This window comes from Panthera onca, chromosome B4 (genome assembly GCF_046562875.1).
Source record: "Panthera onca isolate mPanOnc1 chromosome B4, mPanOnc1 haplotype 2, whole genome shotgun sequence".
Lineage (NCBI taxonomy): Eukaryota > Metazoa > Chordata > Mammalia > Carnivora > Felidae > Panthera > Panthera onca.
Genome location: NC_138345.1, coordinates 129,865,339 through 129,892,561, shown reverse-complemented (window position 1 = coordinate 129,892,561; position 27,223 = coordinate 129,865,339). Strand labels below are relative to the sequence as shown.

Here is a 27,223-nt window from a genome sequence, read left to right as displayed (position 1 = left end):
GTTACCGACAGAACCTCATAAGGTCATGGTCACGTGCAGATTTTATTGAGAAATAAAGGTCCCTTCCGTGCCCGGGTATGGGTCAATAAGGAAAAACCCATAGGTTAGCCACCACCATTGTCTGCACGGAGTTCGGCTCCGGAATCTGAAGTGGCTGCCCCCTAGTTGGCCGAGCGGTCCCACGTTGCCACGGCAGCAGCGTGTGGTCCCACAACAGAGACCTTGGCGAGGCTCCCGAGCCAGGGCAGGCGGCAGGCTCTGGTGGGGACCGTGGTCCCATCGGTCTGCGGAAACAGGAGCGGGAGTGGCCCAGCCAGCCTAGTGGCCCGGCCTGTGCTCTGCGAGGAGCGTCTTAGTGGGTGGGGGAGCGGCGCTCCTCCAAATTGGACTCCGTGGTCTGCCTCCGCTGACTTCGCAGGCTCGCGCGAGCCCTGTGGGCAGGGGCCCGGTGTCCTGTGACGGCTGGTGCCCAGCACACATGTTCAGCCCGTGCAGTGGATTTGCTCCCTGCTCCTCAGCGTGGCTCCACTGACCCTCCTTCACTTAATCCGTGTGGTGTGAAAACAAAAGACTCCCTGACGTCCGGGGGGGCGGGGGGGGGGGGCGGATCCCTGGCCGAGGACGGGCTGCTGGAGCAGGAGAGTCTGCCCCGGCCCCTTCCAGCCCCTGGCTCAGTGCTCTGCAGACGGGTCTCGTCAGCAGCAGGTGCGCCTGGAAGGCTGAACCTCACGACTCTCCCGGGAGCTCCTGCTACTTCCAGTTTTCCTTTTCATCATTCACAGGCAGCCGTTCCCGTAAAATCCTGGCCGGAGTCCAGCCTTGCTAATAAATACAAAAGCCGGCCTGGCCCCTGTGTGATGTTCTTTCCCCCTAGAGAGATCCCAGGTATTAAGGGCCGAATTTTCCGCAGCCAGCGTCCGTTACTGCCTGGCCTGCTGGGAAGGTGATGGCTGCTTCCGAAACTGATCTAGGCTGGCGGGGTAGAGCCCCACGCAGGGCTGGGGGACAGGGCGGTGACTGACACCTGTCGGAGAAGACGCGAGTTGACGGCTGCTTTGCCGGATGACCTCGGGGCCACCCTGTTTTGCCTATCCTGAGGATCCGGGGACAGGGAGGCTTAGGGTGTGTCAGCCACATGTGTGGCTTGGGACCACAAGTAGAGTTTATTGGTGTTGTCGATAAACAGTTTAGAACCCGTGGTGGGCCTCACTGATCCCCGGCTCACGCGCTGGACACTCTGGAAGCACGTCTGTGGGGGTGGGTAGGTGGCGGGACAGGGTCCAGCAGGGAAAGTGCCGTGTCTATCAGGACACGGATGAAGTGAGCTGGTGTCTTTTATGGAGCTGATTCCTTCTCGCCTTGTCCTATGAAAAGGAAAAAAATGTTGTCGGGTGTTGGGCAGAGAGGGCAGAGGGAAGCCGTTGTTCCGGGGGGCGGGGGGGGCTCTGCGCAGGGGGAGAAACGGTGCCGCTTCCTGACGCGTCCTCCAGAGTCGAGCTGGGGGAGCCACCCACCTTCCCTTCCTGGGGGTGCTGATCGGTCAGTCCGGCGACGTAAGTTCAACACCCGGCGGGAAGGTCGCTCCCGAGTGACACAGGGGCTAGGCTGCGGCTGGCGTGGCCGGAACGCCCTCTGTTCCTGGCGTGCTGGGCGTGTAGGCACAGCTCTGCCACCGGCCCCCCTGCCTGGCGGAGCAGGTTCGACGACCCGAGCCACTGCCTGGCCTTCACCGCATCCCTGGGTTCCTTTCCAGGGCGAGTTGGAGCGACAGCTGCTGCAGGCCAACCCCATCCTGGAGGCCTTCGGGAACGCCAAGACTGTGAAGAACGACAACTCCTCCCGATTTGTGAGTAGTGGCCGGCCATGCCCAGCTCACAGGGCTCAGGCTCCCACCCACGGCTTTGGCACACATCGCCTTCCAGCTGCCGCTCTCACCTCAGAAAGTGAGGCAGCTTCGGACCTGGTTGCCTCTCGGCCTGTGGCGGGGAGTAGGCTGGGGTGAGCTCCAGCTGGTGGGGACCTGCACACGTGGCTGCTTCAGCCCAGGTGGCAGAGAACTGGGGGGAAAGGAGGGACAGTGGGGAGTTACCTGCCGGTCCCGCTCCTTGTCCTGTTGTAGCCAACAGCCAGATGAAAGACCGAGGAGCACTCCTGCGCCTCAGCGGATGAACTTGGGCATCTCTGGATCTTGTCCTGGCCCAGGCTTTAAGCAGCACAGCGCTGAGTCCTGAGTACCCATGCAGTGCACTGCACGGGCCCCTGGCCTCTGGGCACGGTCTCTTGATTTTCCCTCTTCGGGCTATACCGCAGGAGCTAGAAACTGGAGGACCGGGCTTCTGATTCTCTTCATCTGTCTCTCCTTAGGGCAAATTCATTCGCATTAACTTTGATGTCAATGGCTACATCGTGGGAGCCAACATTGAGACTTGTATCCTTGGTCTGGAAACGAGACCTTGTCTGGAGGGACGGGACCTTGATGGAGAGGAGTCCTGGGCCTGGAGTCCCGCGTCTAGAGGGGAGGGACAAGACTTTGATGGAGAGGAAGCTGCCTCCTGATTCCAGCAGCTTCCTCCTTACAGGCCTGTTAGGACACCTTACCTATGGCTTCAGGAAGAGTACCCGGAGAAACTCATGGAACACCCAACCCCGAGCTCAGGTTTTTCTTTACTGGCAGGACAGAGTTCTGCTTCGAAAGGGATGGGACGACAGAAGACCCTCCAGTGTGGTTCCCAGAGGGGCAGGGTTCGAGTGGATGCTCCTTCATTTCTCCCTGGCACAGGCATCGTAGCCTTGCTGGTGGGAACATTCTGTGCTCCAGCCCCTTGTGAGAGGGGGCTCTTTACCCAGACAGGGCTCCCAAGTGCGAGAGCTGCTTTTGGACAGGCTGTGCCCCCGGAAGGAGCCGATTTGGTTTGCTTTTGTTCGATTTTGCCATTTTCTGCCTGGCAAAGTCCAGTCACTTTTGATGGGGGTGGGGCGGGTGGGAGTGGCCTTCCGTCCTGCTTGCCTGCGCAGTTCCTTAGCGTTTGCCAAGATCTTTTGGAGAAATCTCGTGCTATCCGCCAAGCCAAGGAGGAACGGACCTTCCACATCTTCTACTACCTCCTGTCTGGGGCTGGAGAGCACCTGAAGAGTGAGTAGTGGGCCGGCAGCCTGGCACGCGGGCTGCGGGCCCTGGTCGGGCCACATGTTCCTCTTGGGAAACGAAAACGCCAGCCTTCCGAGGCCTCGGCATTCTGATTTGAGCACGCCAGAGGAAAGTCAGGGCGGTCGAGCCTGCCTCTGTGAATCACGGGGCCCTGACGCTCTTGGGGGCTACGTGAATGTCAGTCTCACGCCGGGGAGAGGGCATTCCTGGCTGCTCTGTAGTTCTGGGGGGTACCTCGGGGCTTAGGGGTGCCTCCCATTCTCCCAAACCTCTGAGGCCCCAGTGCTGACTTGAACCCTGGTTACAGCCCCTCACTGACCCTCCTTACAGCTGATCTCCTGTTGGAGCCATACAATAAATACCGCTTCCTGTCCAACGGGCACGTCACCATCCCGGGGCAGCAGGACAAGGACATGTTCCAGGAGACCATGGAGGCCATGAGGATTATGGGCATCCCAGAAGAGGAACAAATGGGTACAAGGCTGGCCCTCCTGTGGGGGAGGGAGGGGAGGCAGGAGGCTGGTCATCGCGCCCTAGGAGGCACGGGGCAGCTGACGGGCCCGGGGAGCGCTTCCTGTTGGCTCTGGCTCTCAGGGAGTCCTGTGGAGGCTAGGAGGAAGGCCTCGAGTGGGCATGAAGCAGTACCTCGTATCTGAGTGTCAGGGTTGTCTGTTCCCAGTGGTACCACGGGCATTTCTGCACAGGAGGACAAAGGACGGGTGCTTACCTGCTCCGGTCCTCGCATTTGCTGAGAGGGGAATATTCCTGCTTCGTCGGAAAGGGGCCAGGATCTTTGCATTGGTGGAGTGTGGAGCATGCCTGTGTCTTCCTCTTTCCCCAGAAAGAGGGCAAAGAGGCCTTCAGGCTTTGTTTTCAAAAGAGTGGGGGACAGGGAGAACACACCCTGTTCTCTAACGTGAGGGTCGGAGCCACCTTGGCTCAGCTACAGATAATATGCAAACGGTGGGTACAATGTTGTGCGATAAAACTTTACTTATAAAAACAGACAGTGGGCCCTTGGGCCAGAGGCACGTCCTTGGCCCAGAGTTAGAAGGTTTAGGAGTTTTAACAGAGCTTGGATCTAAGCATAGGGCTGCCCAAGCCGAGGTCTGCCCGAGGCCCTGACCGTGAGCCCTGCAGGGGGGCTGTGCCCACCATGTGGCTTGTCCTGTCCACGCCCCCCCAGGGAGGGGAGCGGCTGCCTCCACCCAGGGGCTTATTCCAATCCCTGCCTGGTTCTGAGCTGCCTTTGGTTGCACCCCAAGGCTTGCTGAGGGTCATCTCGGGAGTTCTTCAGCTCGGCAACATCGTCTTCAAGAAGGAGCGTAACACCGACCAGGCATCCATGCCTGACAACACAGGTAACACCCGTGGGCGCCTCACCTGGAATGTGGGGCCTGGTGTCTGGGCTTGGATTTGCTCAGGAGAAGAAGTCTGGTAGAAATTCCAGACCGTCCTCCGTTTCTCGTCTCCTGTGTATCTCTGGCTGGCTATCACTTCGGGTTCTTTGCAAACTGTACGCGAACGTGACCCTAGTGCTTTTTCGGGGAGGCGGCATCAGAATGACTTAGAAAACCCCTTGATCATATGGACCAGGGCTTCCCTCTTTTGTCGTGGAGGCCAAACCAGTTGTCCAGTTAAAACAGCGATGTCGGCGGCCTCTCCGTCTCAGTGCGCGCCTTACCCGTGAACACGTCAGGACCGTGAAACGCCTCGGCCGCCGCTGTCCCCCTGAGTCCTGCAAATGGCCCCACTTAAGCGATCAGCCTTAATGCGCCCTTCTGAGGGGCTTCTGAAAAGACTGAACACGTGGGTGTCTGGGCGTAGAAGGCGTTCCCGCGGGATGTGTGCCGTTGTGCCCCTTAGCGGGATCGGGGCCGGCTCCTCGCAGTCCTGTCCCTGGGTGGGACGCACTCTTGCACTGTGTGGCTGAGGTTGTGCGGAGGAACCGGTGCTGGGCCCCCAGGCAGGATGGGGGCCTCCCGGCCGCTCATGGCTGGTGAGGGTGCAGGTCGCCATGGCTGCTGGGTCTAACAGGGGAGCCGAGGACTCCGTGCCCTGCTGCGGAGGGGCCCCGAGCCGGTCGTCCCGGTGATGATTGTTCAGCCACCACCTCGTGCTCCAGCAGAGGGACCCGTTCTCTTGGGGTTAATTAAAACTTCTCTCCCTTCCCTTCCTTACTCTTCGGAAAATACCAGCCGCCCAAAAAGTGTCCCACCTCCTGGGGATCAACGTGACAGATTTCACCAGAGGAATCCTCACCCCGCGCATCAAGGTGGGACGGGACTACGTCCAGAAGGCACAGACTAAGGAACAGGTACGCCCTCTGGCCTCGGGGGAGGAGGAGGTGGGGGGCCTTGGGGGGGGGGGTTCATCCAGGAGGCTCAGACTAAGGAAGAAGTACGCCCCCTGGCTGGGGCGGGGGGGTTTGGGGGGGACGGATTGGGGGGGGGGGGCGCTTCCTTAGCAGGGTCGTTGCGGTGGCCTCTCTGGGGCCTGCTCTGGGCCACTGTTGTGCCAGGCGCCTGGCCAGGTGCCTCATTCAGCCCTCACCGCAGCTCAGGGAGCAAGGTGGTGTTTACCCTCCGTGAGAACATGAGAAAACTGGCCTCGGGGTGTCCGTGTGCCGCCAGAGGCCCAGTGACCCGAGGCCCCTCGCTCAGGAAGGACCACCTTTACCAGTTGAGCCTCTTTGCGCCAGGGCGACCTCGAGACCAATCGGTCGGCGGGTGCGGAGGCAAGTCCCGTCCTGGTAGAGAGTGAAACGGGAACCTGCTGTGTCTCTAGCACAGCTCGCTCAGGTGCAGGACGGCGGCAGCCGCCCTCCAAGCCCGGGCCCAGAAGCTGGCTCTCCACCCCCTGCTGTCTTGTCGTGCGTGGTGAGAGACAGCAGCGATGTCCCTCAGCCGCAGCCTCCCCCGGGAGCCCAGCTCCCGCCCCGCCAGGCCCCTCTGTCGGCGCGGGTGGTACCATCTCCCAAAAATGCGCTCAAGTTCACTCTTCCCTAAAGGTGCTGTCTGCTGTAGCCCCACTCTGGTGGCTCTCACCGTCACTAGTACAGAGCCACCCCACCACAGCCAAGAACATTGTTCCGAAAAGACCACAGTTGTCACTAACTGTTCATTTCCCTGATAATTAAAAAAAAATTTTTTTAATGTCTATTTATATTTGGGAGAGAGAGCGCGTGCGCACACGCGAGGGAGAGGCAGGGACACAGAGACAGACTCAGCACGGAGCAGGCTCCAGGCTGCGAACTGCAAGCTGTCAGCACAGAGCCCGACGCGGGGCTCGAACTCACAGGCTGTGAGATCATGACCTCAGCCGGAGTTGGGCGCGCAACCGACTGAACCACCCAGGCACCCCTCTTCTTCTTTTTTTTAATGTTTATTTATTTTGAGAGAGAGAGCACACTCACAAGCAGGGAAGGGACACGGACAGAGGGGGACAGAGGATCCAAAGCAGGCTCCGGGCTCCGTGCTGACAGCAGAGGGCCTGATGTGGGGCTAGCCCCCACGAGCAGGGAGATCATGACCTGAGCTGATGTCAGACGCTCAAGCGACTGAGCCATGCAGGTGCCCCCATTCCGTAATAATTAAAGAACCTTTATTTTTCCACGATGAAACTACTGCATGAATACCGCAGATGCTGAAAATATAGAAAAGTCTAGAGCAAAGAAGAAACGATCACAGTCCTAGCCAGTGACAGTTATCGGGCAGCTCTTTATTTCCTGCAAGGCTTTTTTCTTTCTAAAACTTAGCTGTCACCCTGTTCAAGCATTTGCACAATAGAATAGGGTACTGAGCCCCGTGTGCCCATTGCTCAGGCAGCGTCGAGTCACTGACTCCCAGCCAGTCTTGGCTGGCTCATCATTAACCTTATTCCCCCATCCCCCCGCCTCGCACATTATTTGAAGGGAACCTCACACGTCCTATCATTTTTTCTGTAGATACCTCAGAATGTCCCCACTTTTTATTTTATTTTTTACTTTAATGTTTTTTATTATTTATTTTCGGGAGAGAGCATAAGCAGGGGAGGGACAGAGGATCCAAAGTGGGCTCTGCACTGACAGCAGAGAGCCCAGGTGGGGCTCGAACGCACGAACCGTGAGATCATGACTTGAGCTGAAGTCGGGCGCTCAACTGACTGAGCCACCCAGGCGCCCCAATCCCCATCTATTTTAGAAAGGTTTTTGCAAATATCTAAGTACTTGATGCTATGCCTCATTGCTGGGTACGCAGGCTGTTTCAACTTTTTGTCATTATAAATAACATTGTAGCGAACATACTTGTGTGTGAAGCTTTTTTTGCATCCTGAGGGCTGTTTCTCTGGGGCAGATCCCTGCAGGTGGGTTTCCTGGAGCAAAGGGTTACCAGGTTTAAAGGCTCCTGTACCTGACACCCTGTCCCCCGGGGTGTGTCCCCTCCCTTCCCCCACCAGGCTGACTTTGCCATTGAGGCCTTGGCCAAGGCCACCTACGAGCGAATGTTCCGCTGGCTGGTGCTACGGATCAACAAGGCTCTGGACAAGACCAAGAGGCAGGGCGCCTCTTTCATCGGGATCCTGGACATCGCTGGCTTCGAGATCTTTGATGTGAGTTCCTCCCTCGTGCCTCCTTGGCCACCTTCTCCCTGGCTGGGCGTCTTCTTTCCTGTGGCCCCAAAAGGAGTCTGAGCGGGCCACCTCCTGCCTCACATGGAGGCAGGAGACATCAGTGGGGCGTATTTTAAGTTTAAGTAATCATGCCCACTCCCAAGCAGCAGGGCTAGAGAAAGCGGGACCGTTTAGCTGCCCTTCTGTTCATGGGCAGGTGCTTTCTGAGATTTTACTACTCTTCTGGCAGCTATTTATTGGGCATTGGGACAAGACACCGTCTCTGCCCATGAAGACTGAAGTCTGGTAGGAAAAAAATGATAATTACAGTAGATCAGACGTTCTTAACCTGGGGTCCATGGCACATCTCGGAGAGGCCGTGAACTTTGGGAGGCGGGGGTGGGGAATCATCTCTTTATTTTTCACTAACGTGTCACTGAGGTGATGCATTTCTTTTTCATCGTGAGTTGAGCAACATATCGAAACCGCAGTTGCCTGAGCAGCACTTGGGGTCTGTCTCCGGTGGAAATCAGATGTTTGCACATCACAGCAGTTGCTGTGGGGACGTTGTAACATCATTTATGTTCATCCACTTCAAAATGTTGCAAGTTAGGACGCCCACAGCCTGTGCTTGTTATGTATGTCATTAGTATGTCACGGTACTTGGGTAATTGCGTTTCAACAGGACTTCTTTCCTTCGCAAACTGTTTTATTCATTTTCAAACGTTGTTCTGAGAGAGGTTCTGCCAGGCTGCTAGAAAGGTCCACAGGAGCCCCCGCTCTGGGTTTGATGAGGGAAGGCGCCCGCCCGTCCGGGCTCCCCGGGGCCAGCGCTGAGGCGCTCAACACCCGTCCCCTCCTTCCCGAGGCGCTGCGGCTCTGCGGCGGGCGGGCAGCCCTCTGACGTGGCCTCCTCCTTGCAGCTCAACTCGTTCGAGCAGCTGTGCATCAACTACACCAACGAGAAGCTGCAGCAGCTCTTCAACCACACGATGTTCATCCTGGAGCAGGAGGAGTACCAGCGCGAGGGCATCGAGTGGAACTTCATCGACTTTGGCCTCGACCTGCAGCCCTGCATCGACCTCATCGAGAAGCCAGTAAGAGCCAGACCTGCCCAGACCTCAGACCCGGCTGGTCCCTCGTCCCCTCACGAGGACACGCCGTGTTGGCCGTGGGGGCTGGGAGGGGGCGTGTCTGGTTCCTCTCCCTGGCAGTGTCACCTGCAAGAATAAGGTCATGGGCTCAGACCTGCGGCCTGGGAGCCTCGCCCAGCTGCCGACCAGGTGGGGATGCGGCTGGTGCTTCAGTCCCAGAAGACCACCCAGTGTTTACCTAAGGGGCGGGCGCGACAAGCCTTTGTCTTAAGGAAACAGGCTTGGTTTTAGGTCGTAACATCCTATCCCCGGATGCTTCTGCGGCAGCGTAGGTTGTGCAGACCCAGGGCGTGGAGTGCTGTTCCTCGTACAGGTGCTGAAGCGCCGTCTGCCCCCTCAGGACTAGCTCAGCACCAGAGCTCCCGCCCCAGACCGTTGGCTGCTGGCGGGTGGTGGTGACCAGAGAGCCGTCCCCTCTTCCTTCACTTCAGAGTGAAAGCTCTTGCCAGGTGCCCTTGGGGTCTAGGTTGGACAGGGTGTGCTCTTTAATGGAGCCTGAGCTGTTTCTTTGTCTGTATTCCCTCCTGATGGGGTTAAAGTGCTGAATGACCCCACATCTTCCCGGAGTCCTGGGCTACTGAAAATGTGTACACCAGAGTTACCCCGAACTGCTAAGTAGTTGGAAGAGCCTAGGAAGAAGTTGGTGCATTTGAAACTACTGGTCAAGGCGGGGAGCAGGGGTTAAAAGACCCCACGATCCTAACGTGAAGCAATTTACTTTTGTGATGAGTTGGGGTTTTTTTTGGTTTTTTTGTTGTTTTTTGTTTTTAAATCAGTCGAGTTTTCCAACGAACAAGATCCCATCTGGCTTTGAGTCTTGTCAGCCAGTCTCCATGGTGTTTGAGTCCGCTTTCTGATTTTATCAATTGAGTGTACTTGGGGCTTCCTCGGAGGACTTGACCTAAGTGTTGCATCTCACCACATAGTGGTGCAGACACAGCATGTGGGGCGGTGTCTCAGCGTGACTCCGGGGGCAGAGGCACCTGTGAGGACAGCCTCTGGGCATGCGGTCATGGCACACGTCCATCAGACCTACCGGGGATTTCCAGGGCACTAGGTTGGAGAAACTCCGTGACGGATCATCTGGCTGAGATGTGTCAACCACAGACTAGACCCCAGAAGTTTCATTTTAAATTAGAACTCTTTTTTGTGTGTGTGTTTACTTTTGAGAGAGAGAGAGAGAAAGAGAGAGAGAGAGAGAGGAAGGGAGGGAGAGGGAGGAGAAGGGGCAGAGATAGAAGGAGACAGAGGATCCCAAGCGGGCTCTGTGCTGACAGCCAACTGTTTGATGCGGGGCTCAAACTCATAAACCGTGAGATGATGACCTGAGCTGAAGTCGGACACTTAACCGGCTGAGCCACCCAGGCACCCCTAACCTAGAACTCTTGAATCGAGTTTCGCTAATGCTGCTTTTACCTGGAGTGAGGGGGCACAGGCTGTCTACCTTCTATTGAGATTCTGGGGCTTCTGAATACTGACCTTTGCCTTCCCGGGAGGGCAGGGGGAGGGTGCACTCGCCAGGTCAGGCTTCACCTGTGTGATGCTGTGCATTTTCCAGGCTGGTCCCCCTGGCATCCTGGCCCTGCTGGACGAGGAATGCTGGTTCCCCAAAGCCACCGACAAGAGCTTCGTGGAGAAGGTGGTACAGGAGCAGGGCACCCACCCCAAGTTCCAGAAGCCCAAGCAACTGAAGGACAAAGCTGATTTCTGCATCATCCACTACGCAGGCAAGGTGAGGGGAGCACCTGCACGGAAAGGTGCCGGACAGGTGGAGATGCTTCCGTCTAGGCTGAGGAGCTGGGCAGCCCAGGGAGTGGGTCGGGGGGCGGGGGGCACTGCTTGTCTAATGACTCACCCAGCAGTGTGCCTCGACTCTAGAGTTTGAACTAGAACTCTGTCACTCGTTAAGTAGTGTGACTTTGGGCCAGTCAACATCTCTGAGCCTCATCTGGGAAATAGGAAACGGCTGTCGTGCACGGTGACGTGTATTAAATGAGCTTGCGAAGCCCGGTGCTCGGCATAGGTCAGCACTGTGGGGCAGGGCCACTCCGCCTCTGTGCTCCTGACCCTGTGGGCTGGACCACGTGCATCGCCCGGGACCGTCATGTGCTTTGTGGGATGTTTAGCAGCACTCCTGGCTTCTGCCCACCAGGGGTCAGCAGCACTGTCCCTAGACGTGACGAAAATGTCTAGGCTTCGCCAAACGGAGTGGGGACAGTCGTCCTGGTTCAGGGCCACCACTGTAGGTGACGGCTTGGTCGTCACCGAGCCTGCTCGGCCACAAAATGGCACAGCTGCCTTCATCCCTAACCGAAGAGGGTACCCTGAGTCCACAGGGGTCTGTGCGTAGAATAAAGCTGGCTGCAGCAAGTTCCGTGTCGCTTGCTTGACGCTCCTAATTAGTGATTGCAGGCAGAGCAGGTGGCGAATCAGGCGAGGAGAGCCACCCCCTCGCGTAGCTCACCCTGAGCCACACCTGGTCCCCGCCTGCTGCCCTTGCCCGTGGCCCCACGCTGCCCGGCCGCTCCCACTCGGCCCGCCTGGTCCCTACAGCTGCCGAAGTGCGCAGCTCTTGCCTTTAAAAATACTCATTAAAAAACCCTGTGTCTGTAGTCACCTAAGGTAATGTCCCTGAACCTGCGTTTCCACCTCTCCCTTTGTGAGAAATGCACGTGCAGCGACGCTTGCCGCGCTCTTGTTGCAGCATTATTTATAACGCAAAATAGCGGGCACCCCCGAAAGCCCGCTGGGGCGAGCCTGAGCGACAAAAGTGTCCACGTGTGTCCACGCTTGGGCTGCGGCACCGCAGCTAACGGGACAAGCCTGCCGGCTGTGCCCAGGTGGCCACAACGCCGTCCCTGCGGCTTTTGTCATTTCCCAGGAGGTGACTGTGCTCCTAGGGAACAAGAAGCCGGGGTCACACACCTCATCGCCAGTGTGCGTGTGGGAGAACCTCCAGAAGGGGCTGTGCAGGAGCAGTGGCCCGAGAGCAGGGGTCACCTCTGCGCGGTGCCGTGCGTTGGGAAGCGGGAGGCCAAGGTGGCCCGCACGCCGTCTGTACCGTTCGGGAAGCTTCACAGTGAAAGTACAGCGGATTGCCCATTCACGTATTTTGGAAAAGGCAACAATCGTGCAAGCTCAGAGAAAACTCGGGCGTCCTAGAAAAAACAAAATAAGTAAATAGATAGGTAGATCGCAAAAGTCCTTGTTCTGTTGCCAAAAAGAAACACTGGAACACTTTGGTTATGTCCTGCTAGGGTTGTTTTCTTTATGTTTGTATTAGAAAAAAAAAATAATAATAATACAGACTGTTCTGTTACCTTGGCTGCAACATAGATCTCTTAGTCCCCCGTTGCTGGATGTCCGTGTGTGCAGCTTTTTGCCCTCCCGTGTCACACCGCCCTTGCCACGCCTCAGTTTCTTTCTTGGGCAAGGAAATACCAGCTCAGGGGGTGTTGGCGTTGTTAGGCTTCTCCCCAGCCCCCGCGGGGCCGGCTGGTTTTCGGGGCCCGCAGTGAGAGCTGGCGTCCCCAGAGCAGCCTGTGACCCGCGCGGCCCCGACCCTCGCAGGTGGATTACAAAGCCGACGAGTGGCTGATGAAGAACATGGACCCCCTGAACGACAACATCGCCACGCTTCTGCACCAGTCCTCCGACAAGTTCGTCTCGGAGCTGTGGAAGGACGGTACGCCCTTTGCACCCCCTCTCCCTTCCCGCCTCCCCTGCGGTCCCAGGACACGGGGCGGGGGTCCGCCTGACGCAGGCCGGGTGGCCTCCACCCGTGGGAATGACAAGGCGGCCCAAAGCCTCGCCACACAGGTTCCCGCCCCCCCGCACTTTACTGCGTTTCCGCCTCTCCTTGGCAGGCCGGTGGCTCTGGAGTTGTTTTCTTTCCTTGTTTCCGTCCGTTCCTCCTTTCCTCCTGCCTGGTTTTGCTTTAACCTCTCTGTTGCAGAGATGCAGAACACTCAGAGAGCCTATTTCTATCAACGCTTTCCCATTCTCCACCTAGAACCAGGTGACTGGCCACCCGGAGGGGTGACCCTTGTGTGTGCCGCATCCGGGGCTGTGTGAGACACGCTTCTGCTCAGATTTTCTTACCCCCCCCGCCCTCCCCCGTTGGCTCTTCCTGCCTGACTGTCCTCTTCCCCAGTCCGGCCCCCGGCTCGCGGGCAGGCTGTCGATGTTGATCTATATGGATCTTGAAAGCGGAAAACAGCAAGTGTGAAAATTCACATGCTCCTCAGAAATGCACGTGCAGAGATGCTCGTGAGACGCTGCTTGAATGGCTGTGCTGTCTCAGCATGAGACTTAGATATTGTGCGCCCCCTGCCCCGCGTACGTGCACCTGAAGGCTAAAATTGCATCTGTGCCTTCGTGCAGCGCTCTCAACCAGGGCCTGCCCCTTCTGGGCCGGGCCTCCAGGGGGCAGGACGCGCTCACATGAAACGGCCGGTTATTATGGGGCATATCCGACCTTCCTCCGGGCAACCTGAGTGGCCACAAGCCACCCGCTCTCGGGAAACCCTCTGTAGCCGGTAAAACGGGCCCCGGGTTCCTAAGGTCAGAAATGCCTCCCATTTTAATTGACTGGATCATCGAGTCTGTCCTCGCTGCCCGCTTCGATCTTGAGCACCTGTTCTTTCTGCCGTCTTCAAATAAATACTAGAGGTCTGGCCGCAAAGGAATAGGAAGCAGACTTTGGCACAGAAGCCTTAGCTTTTACATCCAGTAGCAGAAGCCCTCAATGTTCATATTGGCTCTTGGCTTAAAACTGACCTCAAATCACTGGCCACTTTGGTGAGGTTTGCTGGTTACTTTGGTCTCACCTGGGAGGAAGCAGTTCCTTCATTGCTCCGGGCGTGTGCCCTGGCGGCAAGGGCTGCTTCCTTAGAGGGCGTCTTAGACGATGAAGACCCGTGAGCTGGGAGACCTGGCAAGATGCAAGGGCGGGAGGGGGTCTTCAGACTTCAGAATATGCGTTGTCAGCACTAGTTCCTGAGACCTCTCTGCTCCTGACGCCGTATGCTGTCCCGGGTCCCTGGTTTAGGGAGCTCTGCACGGGAGGCTCCCGGACAGAGAGGGAATCATCCAGAGTCCTATAGACAATGGCAGGTAGCTTTACGGCAAAGGTCAGTGGGAATTCAGAATACTGATTGTTTTTTGGTTTTTTTTTGTCTGTTTGGTTGGGTTCAAAAAAAACTTTTTTGTAAGTTTATTTATGTATTTTGAGAGGAAGAGAGAACGTTAGTGGGGTAAGGGCAGAGAGAGAAGGAGAGAGAATTCTAAGCAGGCTCAGCACTGTTAGTGCAAGAGCCCGGTGCGGGGCTCTAGCTCACGAATCATGAGGTCATGACCCGAAACCAAGAGTCAGATGCTTCATCGACTGAGCCACCCAGGTGCCCCCGTTTGTTTGTATTTTTAACGGGACCATGGGACTAGAGGATTCTGCAGGTCAGGTTTTAACACCTCCTTAGAACCAGCCTAGCAGCATAGCCTGGAAGCTTTATCGCATCTCTCTGGGAATAGAAGCTTCCACAGTGGGCCGAAGATGGTTAATGTGAATGTGGGGTTGGCCAGTAGACCGTCCCCCTTAATGGCTTAGCCGGCTCTCTCAACCCTTTCCTGCTTCCTGTTCACAACATCAAGTTTGCTGAACGTTTGAGGTTGATCTCAGCTCTCTGTGTAGATTCTAAGTAGAAGTGGTCCCACTGTTCCGGAGTCTCCCCTCCTTCTGTCCAGGTGTCTGTCCGTCTCTTTCCTGTCCCTCCATCCACCCCCCCCCCTCCACCCCCCCCCCGCCGCTAGGACCACTGGGTATTCATGTGCTGTTTGGATGGTCTCCACAGTGGACCGCATCATCGGCCTGGACCAGGTGGCCGGCATGTCGGAGACGGCACTGCCCGGGGCCTTCAAGACTCGGAAGGGCATGTTCCGCACCGTGGGGCAGCTCTACAAGGAGCAGCTGGCCAAGCTGATGGCCACGCTGCGGAACACCAACCCCAACTTCGTCCGCTGCATCATCCCCAACCACGAGAAGAAGGTGCGGGTGCTAGGCCCCTGTCTGTCTCCCCGGGCAGAACTGATTCCTCCCCACACACCCTGAGAGCCTCGGTGAAGGCCCCCCGCCCCCGCCCCGGCTGCGATCGTAGCCGCCTTCCTGCTTGGGCACACCGTCTCTCTGTGGCCTTTCCCAGACCTGGGTCGGGTAACGTGGCTGTCCAAACCCGCGGGCCGCAGCGATGCCCGTTCCCCGGGGCTGTTCTCCCGTTGAGTCCGGAGGGGGCCTTGCCCTGCCTTTCTCCATCAATCCTCCACACGGGGGCGAGACCACATGCACGTTATTTGTTTCTCCAGGCTGGCAAACTGGACCCCCACCTGGTGCTGGATCAGCTGCGCTGCAACGGGGTTCTGGAAGGCATCCGCATCTGCCGCCAGGGCTTTCCCAACAGGGTGGTCTTCCAGGAGTTCCGGCAGCGGTGAGCCTCGGCCGGGAGGCTGCGTCTCCGGGGGCAGGGCACCCGGGCCAGGGAGCGGTGTCCCCGTCCACGGAGAGCTGAGGTCCGGTCCGCTCCCGCTCCTTCTCTGTGCCGCCCTCTGTGTGAGAAGGGATTTTTATTCCTAGTGATTGGGAGGCTTTGCTGCTGTTGGAGGAACCGGGAAGAGAAATTCAAAAGGAATCAGCCGGAGACTGGGGTGTTAGAGGAACTGTGTAGAAAAATGGAGATTGCAGAGCGCTGCAGCCTCTGGCCGTGCGCACAGAGAGGGGCGTTGATGACACCGTCCTGTTTGCCTCACGACTGCGTTCAGTGCCAGCCCTGTTTCTGGGGCCATCCCACGCGTTCGAGGCCCTGCGGCACCCGGGGGGAGAAGGGGAGCGCGGCCTTCCCGGGTTAGAGATGCGGACAGTGGGCAGTTAGCAATCGGGGAGCCCAAGCTAAAGCTCGCCCTCGAGTGGCCGAAACGGTCCAACGTGAGTTTCCATTCACTTTCTGGAAAACACGCAGGCGGCCTTTCTGTGCCGTTCAGCCTAAGAAAAGAGCGGGGTGGGATTTGCCAAATGTCTTCCTTCCTCGGGAGACCGTGGGGGAGAGAAGCCTAGCTGTGCTGCCCGTAGGGCCCGTCCTCCTCTCTCCGTGCGCCCCAGGCCACGTGGAGTCCAAGCAAGGGCCCAGTGCAAGCATGGCTGACCAGGCTGCTCTTTTTCGCTCAGATACGAGATCCTGACGCCAAACTCCATTCCTAAGGGCTTCATGGACGGGAAGCAGGCGTGTGTGCTCATGGTGAGTACGGCTGCCACCTGCGCCTCCCTCCGGGGGTGGGCCCTCGGGCGGGAGGGTGCCCGTGTGCCCGGACAAGTGCGCCTCTCGCCCGATGACGGCTGTGCTCCGTGGTCCTGCTCTTGCTCTGGTCCTGATCCTGCCAGGCGCTCCGAGCGGGGGACCAGGGCGGTGTAGAGGACACCGGTGCTCCAGCCATGGCAGGGCTCTGACGTAGGAGGGGCTCTCCCTTCTTCTGGGGCACATTCTCGCGCTTTCTTGCTCATATCTCCTCTGATCGTCACGCCCAGTGTGGTCAGCAGAGGGCGCTTCCCCACCAGGGGAGCAGGCCCGGAGCACTGCAGCTGCCCCAACCTGCGCAGTCCATGCTTCCGGACGTTTCCTCTCGGCCCCTAGAGCAGTGCCTGATGTGCATTGGGCACTCTGAACTCTGCCGGGATGAAGGACGGCCTGTGGCGATGCCAGCCAAGCCGGGGCCCGATCCCACTCTGTCGTACTTCCTACTTTGTGGGCGTCCTGTTGTTCCTGATGGTCCAGGGTTAGCGGCCACTGCCTTTGGTCTCCTTTACTGGGCATTCTTCCCAAAGAGGAGGGAGGATGGGCTAGGGCGTTGGCAGAAAGAGAAGAGGGAAGAAGGAATCCAACGCCGACTGTGTGGGAGACTCTGCGTCAGATGAGAGGGAGGTGGGGTAGGAGGGAGGAAACCGTTCCCCACTGTCCCGCGCTCACCAGCCCCACCCCGTGGGACAGAAGGCGTGATCGGTGGAGGGTGTCTGGGCCACCCTTTCTCCAGGAGACTCAGTGAGTGGCTGTCCAGGTTAAAGGCCCCTCCTTCAGGTGCAGGCAGGGAAGATACCCACGCTGGCTCTGGCCCAGCCTCCCCTTCCTCCGGGATGACCGGGGCGTCTGTGGGCCCCGAAGCTCCCTCGGACCTGACTCTGCCCACTGCAGGCTCTGCCTTTTCAGAGCTAGTGCAGAATCCTCCTCTCCCAGGAAGACAGGCGGCCCCTTGCCGGTGGGTTAACGAGAGAGCCTTGTGCCGCACCGAAACCACTCGGTGATGGTACTAGCCGCTGAGATCTGTTCCTTACCCAGTACGTGTGGCCCCAGGCTGAGCACTTTGCTCTCCTTTCAGTTCCCGCAGCTGTCCTGGGGAGGAGGCACTATGACTTGCTTTCTTTGTTCACTGTTTAAAAAAAAAAAAAAAAAAAATTAAAGCCTTATTCCCATCTTCTAGCTGAGGGAGGGTGGGTTCCCAGAGGCTAAAGCCCCAGGCACCTAATCAGCGTCTGGTGCCGGGCTTGGCCTGAACTGGAGCGTGTCCTAGTCCTGGGTGAGGAGGTTGACGACGCTCAGCCAGCTCTCTCTGAGGGCAGCGCGGCTGGGCATTGGTAGTCTGTGATCGCGGTGTGCGGGGGCGGAAGGTCGAAGGAGAGGTCTTCAGGTCCCTTTAACGTCCAGGTTCTGTGTCTTTCTGCCGTCTCATGCGTCACTGCGCCCTGTGTGGGAAGCCACCTGCCGCTCCTCCTGGCATCCTCCGAGCCCGCCTTCTCTGGCTCCGGGGCCGCACAGGCCGCCCAGCGGAGAAGCGGCCGCTGGCAGACAGCCTCTCGGGGACAGACCACTGGCTCTCCGCGTTGCTCTGAGGGCCCCGTGGTGGCACGTGGTGAACGGCCTGCTCTGCTCCCGTCTAGATCAAAGCCTTGGAGCTGGACAGCAACCTGTACCGCATCGGCCAGAGTAAGGTCTTCTTCCGGGCCGGCGTGCTGGCCCACCTGGAGGAGGAGCGGGACCTGAAGATCACCGACGTCATCATCGGGTTCCAGGCCTGCTGCAGAGGCTACCTGGCCAGGAAGTAAGTCCTTAGAGGGGCCCGCCTCCGCCCAGCCTGCCTGTGCGCAGGCCCTTCGCAGCCTTCCTGCCGCACAGGGGACTGTTGGGAACTGGTGGCCTGGGATGCCCTGACGCCAGTCGGAGGTCCAAGGGATGCCCACGTGGAGCTCCCTGCTCCCTGCCTTCTGAGTTTATGTCTGAGGTTTTAGGTGACGGGCTGGGAAGGGGGTGACTCTGTGCTTGGATTTGCCTGTCCCAAACAGTCCTGTTTACCAGTTCCTCGTGTGGGGATGATGCCCGGAACCTGGTCATCCCCAGAGTCCCCTGTGCTCCCAGGGCCCGGAGACTGTCCTTGGGTCCAGAGCAGCTCCTTTGAGAGTCGGGCTCACGTGCTGCAGGACAGCGGGTGTGGGAGCTGCACGTTAGTCTCCTGACCGGGTCTGTGCTGAAGGACGTACATTCCACGTGAGCTGTGAGCACTGGGGGACAGAACAGGGGTTTGTGGTGTCGGACCCACGGAGCCTTCATTTATCCAGAAGCCCCCGGTCGACACCTTGAGCCCCCCTTTGTAGGACGTCAGCTGCTGACGTTTTCCTGCCAATCAGAAGCCCCCGGTAGCAGGTGGCAGGAGGGTGGGACGCTAAAGTCAGTACATGTCCTCAGCCACCGGCCGCCACACTTGACTCGGATCTAGTTAGCTCGCGAGGGACTTTCACCCCTCGAACCCACTTCTCCCTTGGTGAAGGAGGGCGGTCGGGGTCCTTGTCGCCCTCTGTGGGGTCACCCACAGGACTCAGCGCCAAGGCCGGGCCTCTTCGCTACACTCCTGTCCAGAGGTCTGCGGTCCCCCACCCTGACCGCGTCTCTCCACCCAGGGCCTTCGCCAAGCGGCAACAGCAGCTGACGGCCATGAAGGTCCTGCAGAGGAACTGCGCCGCCTACCTGAAGCTGCGGAACTGGCAGTGGTGGCGGCTCTTCACCAAGGTGGGTTCTGGAAGGCGGCCCCACCTCCCCGTGGCCCGGTGGGCGCTCTGCCGGCCCCAGCTGCGGCAGAGGGGGACAGCGACCTCACGCCGGCCTCTGTGCGGGACTCACAGCCCCAGGGGTGGCTCCCTGACCGCGTGAGCCCGAGGCGGCCCTGCCCCGCCCGGTCTGGAGTGTGCAAGCCGTGTCGTGCCTGGTACACGCGGCCCAGCCTGCCATCGGGCTCAGAGCAGCTCCCGAGGTGTGACGGCCCTGCGTGCTGCCCGCGCTGTGCCCCCAAGCGGCCGCGGGGCAGTGGGTCAGAATCCGCACGCAGTCGTTCACCGGCTTTGTTTTTAACGTTTTATTTATTTATTGGGGGGGGGCGGGGTTGAGGGGCAGAGAGGGAGAGAGAATCCCAAGCAGGCTCTGTGACGCAGGGCTCAATCTCACAAACCATGAGATCATGACCTGACCCGAAATCAAGGGTCCAGCGACGCTCACTCAATGCAGTCACGCGGGGGCCCCTCAGCTGCTTTTGTTTGTAAAAAATAGCCTAAAGAAGAGAATAAAAGCTCATGTGTAATCCCTTCAACCCCAAGCCAACATCAGTATTAAGTACATGTCTCAATATTTATTCCCGCTATCTTTTCTCCCTTAAGTCTTTGCTCAGTAAGCCATATGCATTCTTACCCAGCTGAGCTCTGATTTCTGTAGACAATCTTGTGTTTTATATTTTCCATTTAGAATTCCTTCACGAGCATCATTTTTTAAAAGTTAGCATGTTGTGGGGCACCTGGGTGGCTCAGTCGGTTGGGTGGCCAACTTCGGCTCAGGTCATGATCTCACGGTCCGTGGGTTCTAGCCCCGCGTCGGGCTCTGTGCTGACAGCTCAGAGCCTGGAGCCTGTTTCAAATTCTGTGTCTCCCTCTCTCTGACCCTCCCCTGCTCATGCCCTGTCTCTCTCTCTTAAAGGTAAATGTTAAAAAAAATTTTTTTAAGTTAGCACGTTGTTCCCTGGAAATGTGTCGTATTTTACCTGGTTACTTTCCCCACAGTGTCTCTTCAGCTCATTCCCAGTTTCTCACCGTTGTAAACAATGCCGTCCTGAACACCTTCCTGCATACATGGGGGCCGTTTCCCTGACGTGTAATTAGCGGGGCAGAGGCCTGTGGCACACAGCACCGAGTTGATCCCCAGAAAGCTCGTGTGTGTTTGCACCTCCTTCCCGTCAGTCTCAGCAGCTTGCGTGGGCGCAGGTGAGGGGAAGGCCTCATGTTTTGGCCGTGCCCCCGTCTCCCCTTCTAGGTCAAGCCGCTGCTGCAGGTGAGCCGGCAGGAGGAGGAGATGATGGCCAAGGAGGAGGAGTTGGTGAAGGTCCGCGAGAAGCAGCTGGCTGCTGAGAACAGGCTCACGGAGATGGAGACGCTCCAGTCCCAGGTCGGTATCTGCAGGCTTCGCCCCGGCGGTTCGCGCGGCCGCTCCCGGTGCTGCCACCTGCTGGCCACCAGTAGGCGGGGCATGTTTGGGGTTTAAGGAGATGTCAACGGTCACTGTCAAGCAGCGTTCGTCTCTCCACAGACCCCGTTCGGGGTCCTGTGAGGTAGGGAGGGCCCCCCCGCCAGATGGGAGGTTCCTGAGTGTTAGGTTAGCCTCTCTGAGCCGGCATCCTGGGGTTCGCCGTGGCCAGCTCATGGAGCAGCGGTGAAGGATAAAGAACACAATATTTAGGAAGCGCCAGGGAGCCGAAGCAGCCTCCACCCCCCCCCAACGTGGGAGCCGAGCGAGACAGCACCTGGCCCCGAGTGGCCCGAGGAGGTCGCAGGGGGCTCACGTGTTCCGCGTGCTCCCCGCAGCTCATGGCGGAGAAGTTACAGCTGCAGGAGCAGCTCCAGGCGGAAACGGAACTGTGTGCCGAGGCGGAGGAGCTGCGGGCCCGCCTGACCGCCAAGAAGCAGGAGCTGGAAGAGATCTGCCATGACCTGGAGGCCAGGGTGGAGGAGGAGGAGGAGCGCTGCCAGCACCTGCAGGCCGAGAAGAAGAAAATGCAGCAGAACATCCAGGTAGAGGAGGGGGCGGGGCCGGACGCCGGAAATGGGGCGGCGGGGACGGGACCGGAGGCAACGCGGAGGCCGCCTGCGCTGCCCGCGGGGCCTCGGGCCCGTCTGGTTTCCCTGCCCCGGTCCTCGCCGCGGCCAGCCTGAGTGGCCGGGGCGATCGGCTCGGCCTCGCTCGTGGCGGCACCGCAGAACGAGGGGCCACGCGACCGGACCGGGCCTCTCGTCCCCGTACCCCAGTTTTACAGACAGGACCCCCACGAGCGGGGGGCGGGCCGCGTGGCCCGCCACCCCTCACGGTCTCCCCGGCTCCGCGGTAGGAACTGGAGGAACAGCTGGAGGAGGAGGAGAGCGCCCGCCAGAAGCTGCAGCTGGAGAAGGTGACCACCGAGGCCAAGCTCAAGAAGCTGGAAGAAGACCAGATCATCATGGAGGACCAGAACTGCAAGCTGGCCAAGGTGAGGCCCCGAGCGTGGAGACGCGGGGCCGCGGAGAGCGAGCGGCAGGGCGCAGGCGGCTCGAGGCCCGCGGCCTCCTCCCCCTGCCTGTGGCGCTGCGGCTTCTGCTGGGTCACGGTCACAGCTCCTCTTCGGGGGTGTCCGCATTCTCTGGGAGCCAGCGTCCTGTTCAAAGGGATGTTTCTCACAGTGGAGTGGGGCCCAGGGGGAAGGTTTGGCCTCTGTTCTCAGGCTCTTGGCCGGCTCCCGAGACTCGTATCCGAGGGGTTTCGCACCTCAGTCACCAGCGGGCTCTCCGCACCTTGGTGGCTCAGTGTTGTGGGGCGGGTGCCCTCCGTCAGCCATCTCCAGGGTGGTGGCTGTTTCTCCCAGAGCCAAGTCGGGTCCCTGTCAGAGTCTGCCAGTGAGCGGATCAAAGCCCAGAGGTGTGTCACAGAAGGAAGGACGGGGGGCAGAATGTCGTCCTCGATCCCCAGAGCGGGGACTGAGGGGTTGAAGGGGCAGGACGCCTGCCTGCAGACTCTGACACGAGACCAAGATGCATGCTGAGCGATGGCGCTTGCTGGGTGGGTCACCTTCGTGGGGCACCTTGCTGACGTTAGGACCCTAGCGGTGGCCACACAGCAGAAAGCCAGGACAGCAGCCGGGGCTGTGTGGGAACACAAGTAACGGGGGAGGGGGGGGTCACGGCCCACCTAGTGGATGAGTGTGGGGCACAGAGGGCGGTGTCACTGTGTGTGAATCCCCTTGGTGATGCTAGCTGCCACCTGGACGCCGTTCTAACCCAAGCCCAGAGGGGTGACACAGGTCCAGGAAGGCCTTGGGCACCCACATTTGTAGACCCTAAGGAAGCTTATCCGGCCCTTTCAGGGGCGCTAGTGACCTTTCAAAATTACCCTCTGATCCAGGAACTCCTAGTGAATCAAGTAGTTAAGGCCCGCCCCTTCGTCCAATTCTAAATTGCCGGGAGGGTCATAGTTTGAAGGAGAGCTGAAGCGTTCTGTGCTCAACTAACTTTAAGCTCTGACCCACCCTCGCCCCCGCAGGAAAAGAAGCTTCTGGAAGACAGAATAGCGGAATTTACCACCAACCTCATGGAAGAGGAGGAGAAATCCAAGAGCCTTGCCAAACTCAAGAACAAACACGAGGCGATGATCACCGACCTGGAAGGTGAGAGGGCGGTGGGCGGGAGCTGACGGACCCGGGGACCAGGCCCCCCGCCTCCAGGGCCAGCCTGGGCCTCACTCTTGTGCTGGTCTCACGTTCGTGTATGCAGGCAGGCTCGCAGTCTGCAACTCCCAGCCACCGCTCTGAAAGCCTAGGGACAACTCTGTCTCTACGGGAGCCTGGGCCTCCAGGCACTGGCTGGGCTGGGGAGGGGTGTCCCCAACGTGAGGAGCTCTCGAGAGAACGATTCGGCGTCTCTCCGTTGTCGCGTGCCGTGAGCTGCACAAGACTGACTTCCTACGAGGTTCTGGGTGCGACCCTCGCTCTGCCACTTTACCAGCTGTGTCATCCTGTCGGCCTCGTTTCTCTTCCCGCCAAGGGGGACACGGTGAACGGGCGGCCATGGGGACTGAACTCAACCACACAGAGACACGCTGTGTATGCTCTGCTGGACAGGTGCCGTGAGAGGCCGTTGCTTGACGTGGGGCAGGGTGACAATCGTGCCTTTGCCTCCCTGGGTCCCTGGAGGAGGACAGGGTAGATAGAACACAGGTCTGTGTCTGTCTGTGGACTTCTCACCCCTGCGTCTGGAGAGGCATGGACGGCAGAGGGAGAGGGGAGAGGGCACCATGGGGGTGCTGTGAGCTTGTGCCAGAAACCCCAGCTCCCTTGGTGGAGACACAGGGCAGCCCGGCCTGTCTGGGGCGCTTGTTGATGCCGCCTGGACGTAGGGCCCACACCAGCCAGGTTGACCTGCAGGAGGGCTTTCCCGCCCCCCCCCCCACCCCTCCCCGCCCCGTCACATTTGTATGGGACGAGGCGAGTCAGACCGGCAAGGGGAAGCGAGGTGCTGACAGAGGTCTCCCCCCACGGACTCCCTGCCTCAGCCCGGAACAGTCTGAAACACTCAGCTGAAACTACACATCCAGGTGTAGGAGGGTACAGCCCCCAGGGCAGGTGCACACAGAGAGGGTCTGGTTAGTTGGACACTGCTGAGTGTTAAAGATGTGGAGCAGTCCAAGCGCGCGCGCGCACACACACACACACACACACACACACACACACACACACACACACACGGCTGGTGGGAGCATAAACTGGTAGGCGGCCTTGATCCATCTGGCGTTGCCTGGTGAGGTAGAAGCTTCACGTGCCCACAACCAACCCAACGTTCCCGGCCCTGTGCGCTGGGGGTCCCGGGCAGGAGCGCTCCCGGCAGCACCATTCTGGGGGCACACAGGGAACAAACCCCGAATGCCCGTCAGTTGTAGGACAAATAGACGAGCTGTGGTATGTTCACACAACGGAACATTCTGGTCCATGTGGATCCACTGCAGTGACACTTCGCTTGCCAAATCTCAAGGTCACGATATCGAGTGACAAAGGCAAGTCGAGGAATAAAAGTCGCTAACCCTTAGTGAGCACTGACCCTGGGCTAGGAGCTGTCGTAAGTGTAGAGACTGACGCTCACGAGCCTTGCAATGTAATGAGGCAATTGTCTCATTGTCCTTATTATTCGGATGACACATGACAAAGCTGAGGGATTACCTGAGTGATGTCCTAGTGGAAATTGTAAAGCCAGATATTGGACTGCGAATCCCGTATGCCGACTGTAAACTTCATACAGGACGTTCCCATGTAATTTAGGTTCACGAAAAATTAAACATACCTTTTAGGGACACAGACGTGGTACAGCCTTAAAAACAAGGGAACTGTGAACACAGTCTTCAGGGAGAGTAGGTCCCCAGTGGGGAGGTCAGCAGGGTCGGGAGGGGGGGTGGGCCTGGACCTGGCAGCTCGCGGTGTCTTCATCCAGGCGTTGGGTACGAGTGTCTGCGTGCGGTGATCCTTTAAGGTTCACGTATGGTACGGAACAAACACTCAGTATTTTATGTAAAAAATGGAAAACAAAGACGGAAAAATCAGCAGGCGCTGAGGGCTGTGTCGGGTCTCCCCACGCTTCCTCCCCAGAGCGCCTCCGGAGGGAGGAGAAGCAGCGTCAGGAGCTGGAGAAGACCCGCCGGAAGCTGGAGGGAGACTCCACCGACCTCAACGACCAGATCGCCGAGCTGCAGGCCCAGATCGCCGAGCTCAAGATGCAGCTGGCCAAGAAAGAGGAGGAGCTACAGGCCGCGCTGGCCAGGTGAGGGCAGCGACCCCCCCCCCCCCCTGCGCCTCCCAACCCTGTCATCTTGGAGCCACTGCGCTGCAAGACCTGTCCTGTCCGCTAAAAGTTACGAGTGTGGCCTCTAAAAGTCATCTGCTACGTCACACAACCACCACAGGCCTTCCCTGTCTTGCATTTTAAACTTACTGGCTACAGGCGTGCTTTAAAAAAAAAAAAAAAAAAAAAGCTTTGTTTTACAGCAGTTTTAAATTCACAACAAAATTGAGCAGAAGGTGCACAGAAATCCCATAGGCCCCTCCTCCCATGGCCTCCCCCACTGTCACGTCCCAGGCCAGGGTGGCACATTTGTTCCAATTCTTGGAACCTGCACTGCCATGTGATTATCCCTCACAGATTGTCTACGGCAGCCTTTGTGTTTTTACTCAGTTGCTGTCATGACGGGCTGTAACATTTTATTCCCTTTTCAAGTGTTTTCGTTTTAACACTTAATCTTTATTTATTTTTATGTTTGGAGCATTGAGTTATGTTTGGAAAATGAAGTGATTCTTCTGTGAGGTTTTCTAGGTCTCAAAGTGGTTTTGCTCCTAAACCTGCTGGAAGCTCCCGATGTTGTTTTTGCGGAGAGGAGTGCCTAAGAGCCATGGTTATGACTTCCAGAAGCGGCTTCCGCTGCTCCTCTCCAAAGCCTGTTCTGCAGACCCTGCTCCCCGAGGCAGAAGGGACCTCCTCCTGATGTCTGTGCTCTCTTTGGCAGAGTGGAGGAGGAAGCCACCCAGAAGAACATGGCCCTGAAGAAGATTCGGGAGCTGGAATCACAGATTTCCGAACTCCAGGAAGACCTGGAATCTGAGCGCGCTTCCAGGAATAAAGCTGAGAAGCAGAAGCGGGACCTCGGGGAGGAGCTGGAGGCTCTGAAAACGGAACTGGAGGACACTTTGGACTCCACGGCAGCCCAGCAGGAGCTCAGGTGTGCCACGAGGCCAAGGAGTCAAGTCACTGGGGGCGGGGGCGGGTGGCAGGGAGAGGGAGGCCGGGAAGGGGGGGCGGGCGGCACTAGAAGGCAGAGAGGATAATGCCCCCTCGGCAGCTCCTCCCTAGGGTGTTCAAAAATCTGGCTTGGAGTTCAGGGCGGGCTTTAAGGCTGAAAGGGCACAGATTTCTCTACAACGTGGGACCGCGAGCCCGGGCTGGAAGATGCACAGCCGAGGAAGGAGGCGCCTGGGCAGCAAGGCTGGGGCGGCCGCCGCCCCTTGCCGGCATATCTGCAACCAGGGAAGAAGAGCCCCGGGCGGCATGCCCAGGCCTGGCCTCCATCCTGAGGGTGCTTCTCTCCAGGTCCAAACGCGAACAGGAAGTGAACATCCTGAAGAAGACCCTCGAGGAAGAGGCCAAGACCCACGAGGCGCAGATCCAGGAGATGAGGCAGAAGCACTCACAGGCTGTGGAAGAGCTGGCTGAGCAGCTAGAGCAGACGAAGCGAGTGCGTGGGTGGTGCCAGGCTGCTGGGGGGGCCAATCCGAGACTGAGGGCGGTGCCGGGCTGCTGGCGGGGGCCAATCTGAGACTGAGGGCGGTGCCGGGCTGCTGGCGGGGGCCAATCCGAGACTGAGGGCGGTGCCGGGCTGCTGGCGGGGGCCATTCTGCGACTGAGGGCGGTGCCGGGGTGCTGGCCAGGGAGGCCGTCCCGGAGACTGCTGCCACTGCTAGGGCCGAGCCTACAGAGAAGAGCCTGTTTGCCTCAGTTTCCCCATTTGTAACGATAGTCTGTCTCATGCAAATACATGACAGGTGGGGCTGACGGCGTGTAGAACAGGTGAACAATAAGGGGTCAGTAAGTTGTTCAAAAATTAGCATCACTGGTATTTTGTTCAGGACCCCATCAGGCCAGAAAGCCTCAAGGGATTGGAGTGGCCTGGTGCTGAAGCCTTAGGGTTTTCTGTGGAGCACCTTCAGCGGTCAGCTGGATCTTGGTGGGAAGCCCTGGGCTGCTCACCTCCCTAGTCTTGGGCAGGTGGCTGGGCCAGGCAGTTTGTCTAGACACGTTCTGAGTGCTGTGGCTCCCAGCGCCAAGCCACTCTTGCCGGCGGCCTGAGAATATTCTGAGGCCTGTGTGTTGTTCTCAGAAGCACGCCGTGTCCACCGGCATCCCTTCTGGGGGAGCCTTTCCCTGCCCTTCAGTTTTTCTCACCTGACACGCCTTCAAGTTCATACAGCTCCCCTCGAACTTGTCTGTGACCCTGCAGCCAGCTCAGCACAGAGTAGAATGGCGTGTGCAGTTGAGTCTGTAAACGCTACTCTCATATCTTTTAGAAGATGTTTACGTTATTACCCGGAAGATCAAATTTCAAAGAGGCTTTACTAGAAGCCTGACTGAGCAGTTATAATTTCCCTCATCTTATGATAACGTCGCCAAAGTCGTGGTAGATGAGCCGTGAAAACACCTCAC

The 27,223-nt window shown here is 58.5% G+C and overlaps 1 protein-coding gene and 1 long non-coding RNA gene across 2 annotated transcripts in view; one reads left to right on the top strand and one right to left on the bottom strand.

Moving 5' to 3' along the window:
* MYH9 (myosin heavy chain 9) overlaps window positions 1-27,223 on the top strand; it is a 92,386-nt gene that overhangs the window by 53,594 nt on the left and 11,569 nt on the right. Inside the window, exons 6-27 of the mRNA XM_078449482.2 lie at window positions 1,754-1,846; window positions 2,365-2,428; window positions 3,035-3,133; window positions 3,479-3,622; window positions 4,414-4,509; window positions 5,347-5,465; window positions 7,586-7,738; window positions 8,662-8,835; window positions 10,451-10,624; window positions 12,463-12,577; window positions 14,742-14,935; window positions 15,250-15,371; window positions 16,106-16,175; window positions 17,867-18,027; window positions 18,881-18,989; window positions 20,277-20,408; window positions 20,825-21,031; window positions 21,346-21,483; window positions 22,530-22,653; window positions 24,622-24,793; window positions 25,533-25,745; window positions 26,114-26,258. Of these exons, the coding sequence (XP_078305608.1) occupies window positions 1,754-1,846; window positions 2,365-2,428; window positions 3,035-3,133; window positions 3,479-3,622; window positions 4,414-4,509; window positions 5,347-5,465; window positions 7,586-7,738; window positions 8,662-8,835; window positions 10,451-10,624; window positions 12,463-12,577; window positions 14,742-14,935; window positions 15,250-15,371; window positions 16,106-16,175; window positions 17,867-18,027; window positions 18,881-18,989; window positions 20,277-20,408; window positions 20,825-21,031; window positions 21,346-21,483; window positions 22,530-22,653; window positions 24,622-24,793; window positions 25,533-25,745; window positions 26,114-26,258 (3,018 nt within the window). The remainder of the gene's footprint in view (window positions 1-1,753; window positions 1,847-2,364; window positions 2,429-3,034; window positions 3,134-3,478; window positions 3,623-4,413; window positions 4,510-5,346; window positions 5,466-7,585; window positions 7,739-8,661; window positions 8,836-10,450; window positions 10,625-12,462; window positions 12,578-14,741; window positions 14,936-15,249; window positions 15,372-16,105; window positions 16,176-17,866; window positions 18,028-18,880; window positions 18,990-20,276; window positions 20,409-20,824; window positions 21,032-21,345; window positions 21,484-22,529; window positions 22,654-24,621; window positions 24,794-25,532; window positions 25,746-26,113; window positions 26,259-27,223) is intronic.
* On the bottom strand, window positions 206-3,041 carry LOC132693794 (uncharacterized). The gene is made up of 3 exons (XR_009616963.3): window positions 2,599-3,041; window positions 1,515-2,509; window positions 206-1,364 (listed from the first exon to the last, which is right to left on the bottom strand). It is a non-coding gene; the product is annotated as an uncharacterized LOC132693794 (long non-coding RNA).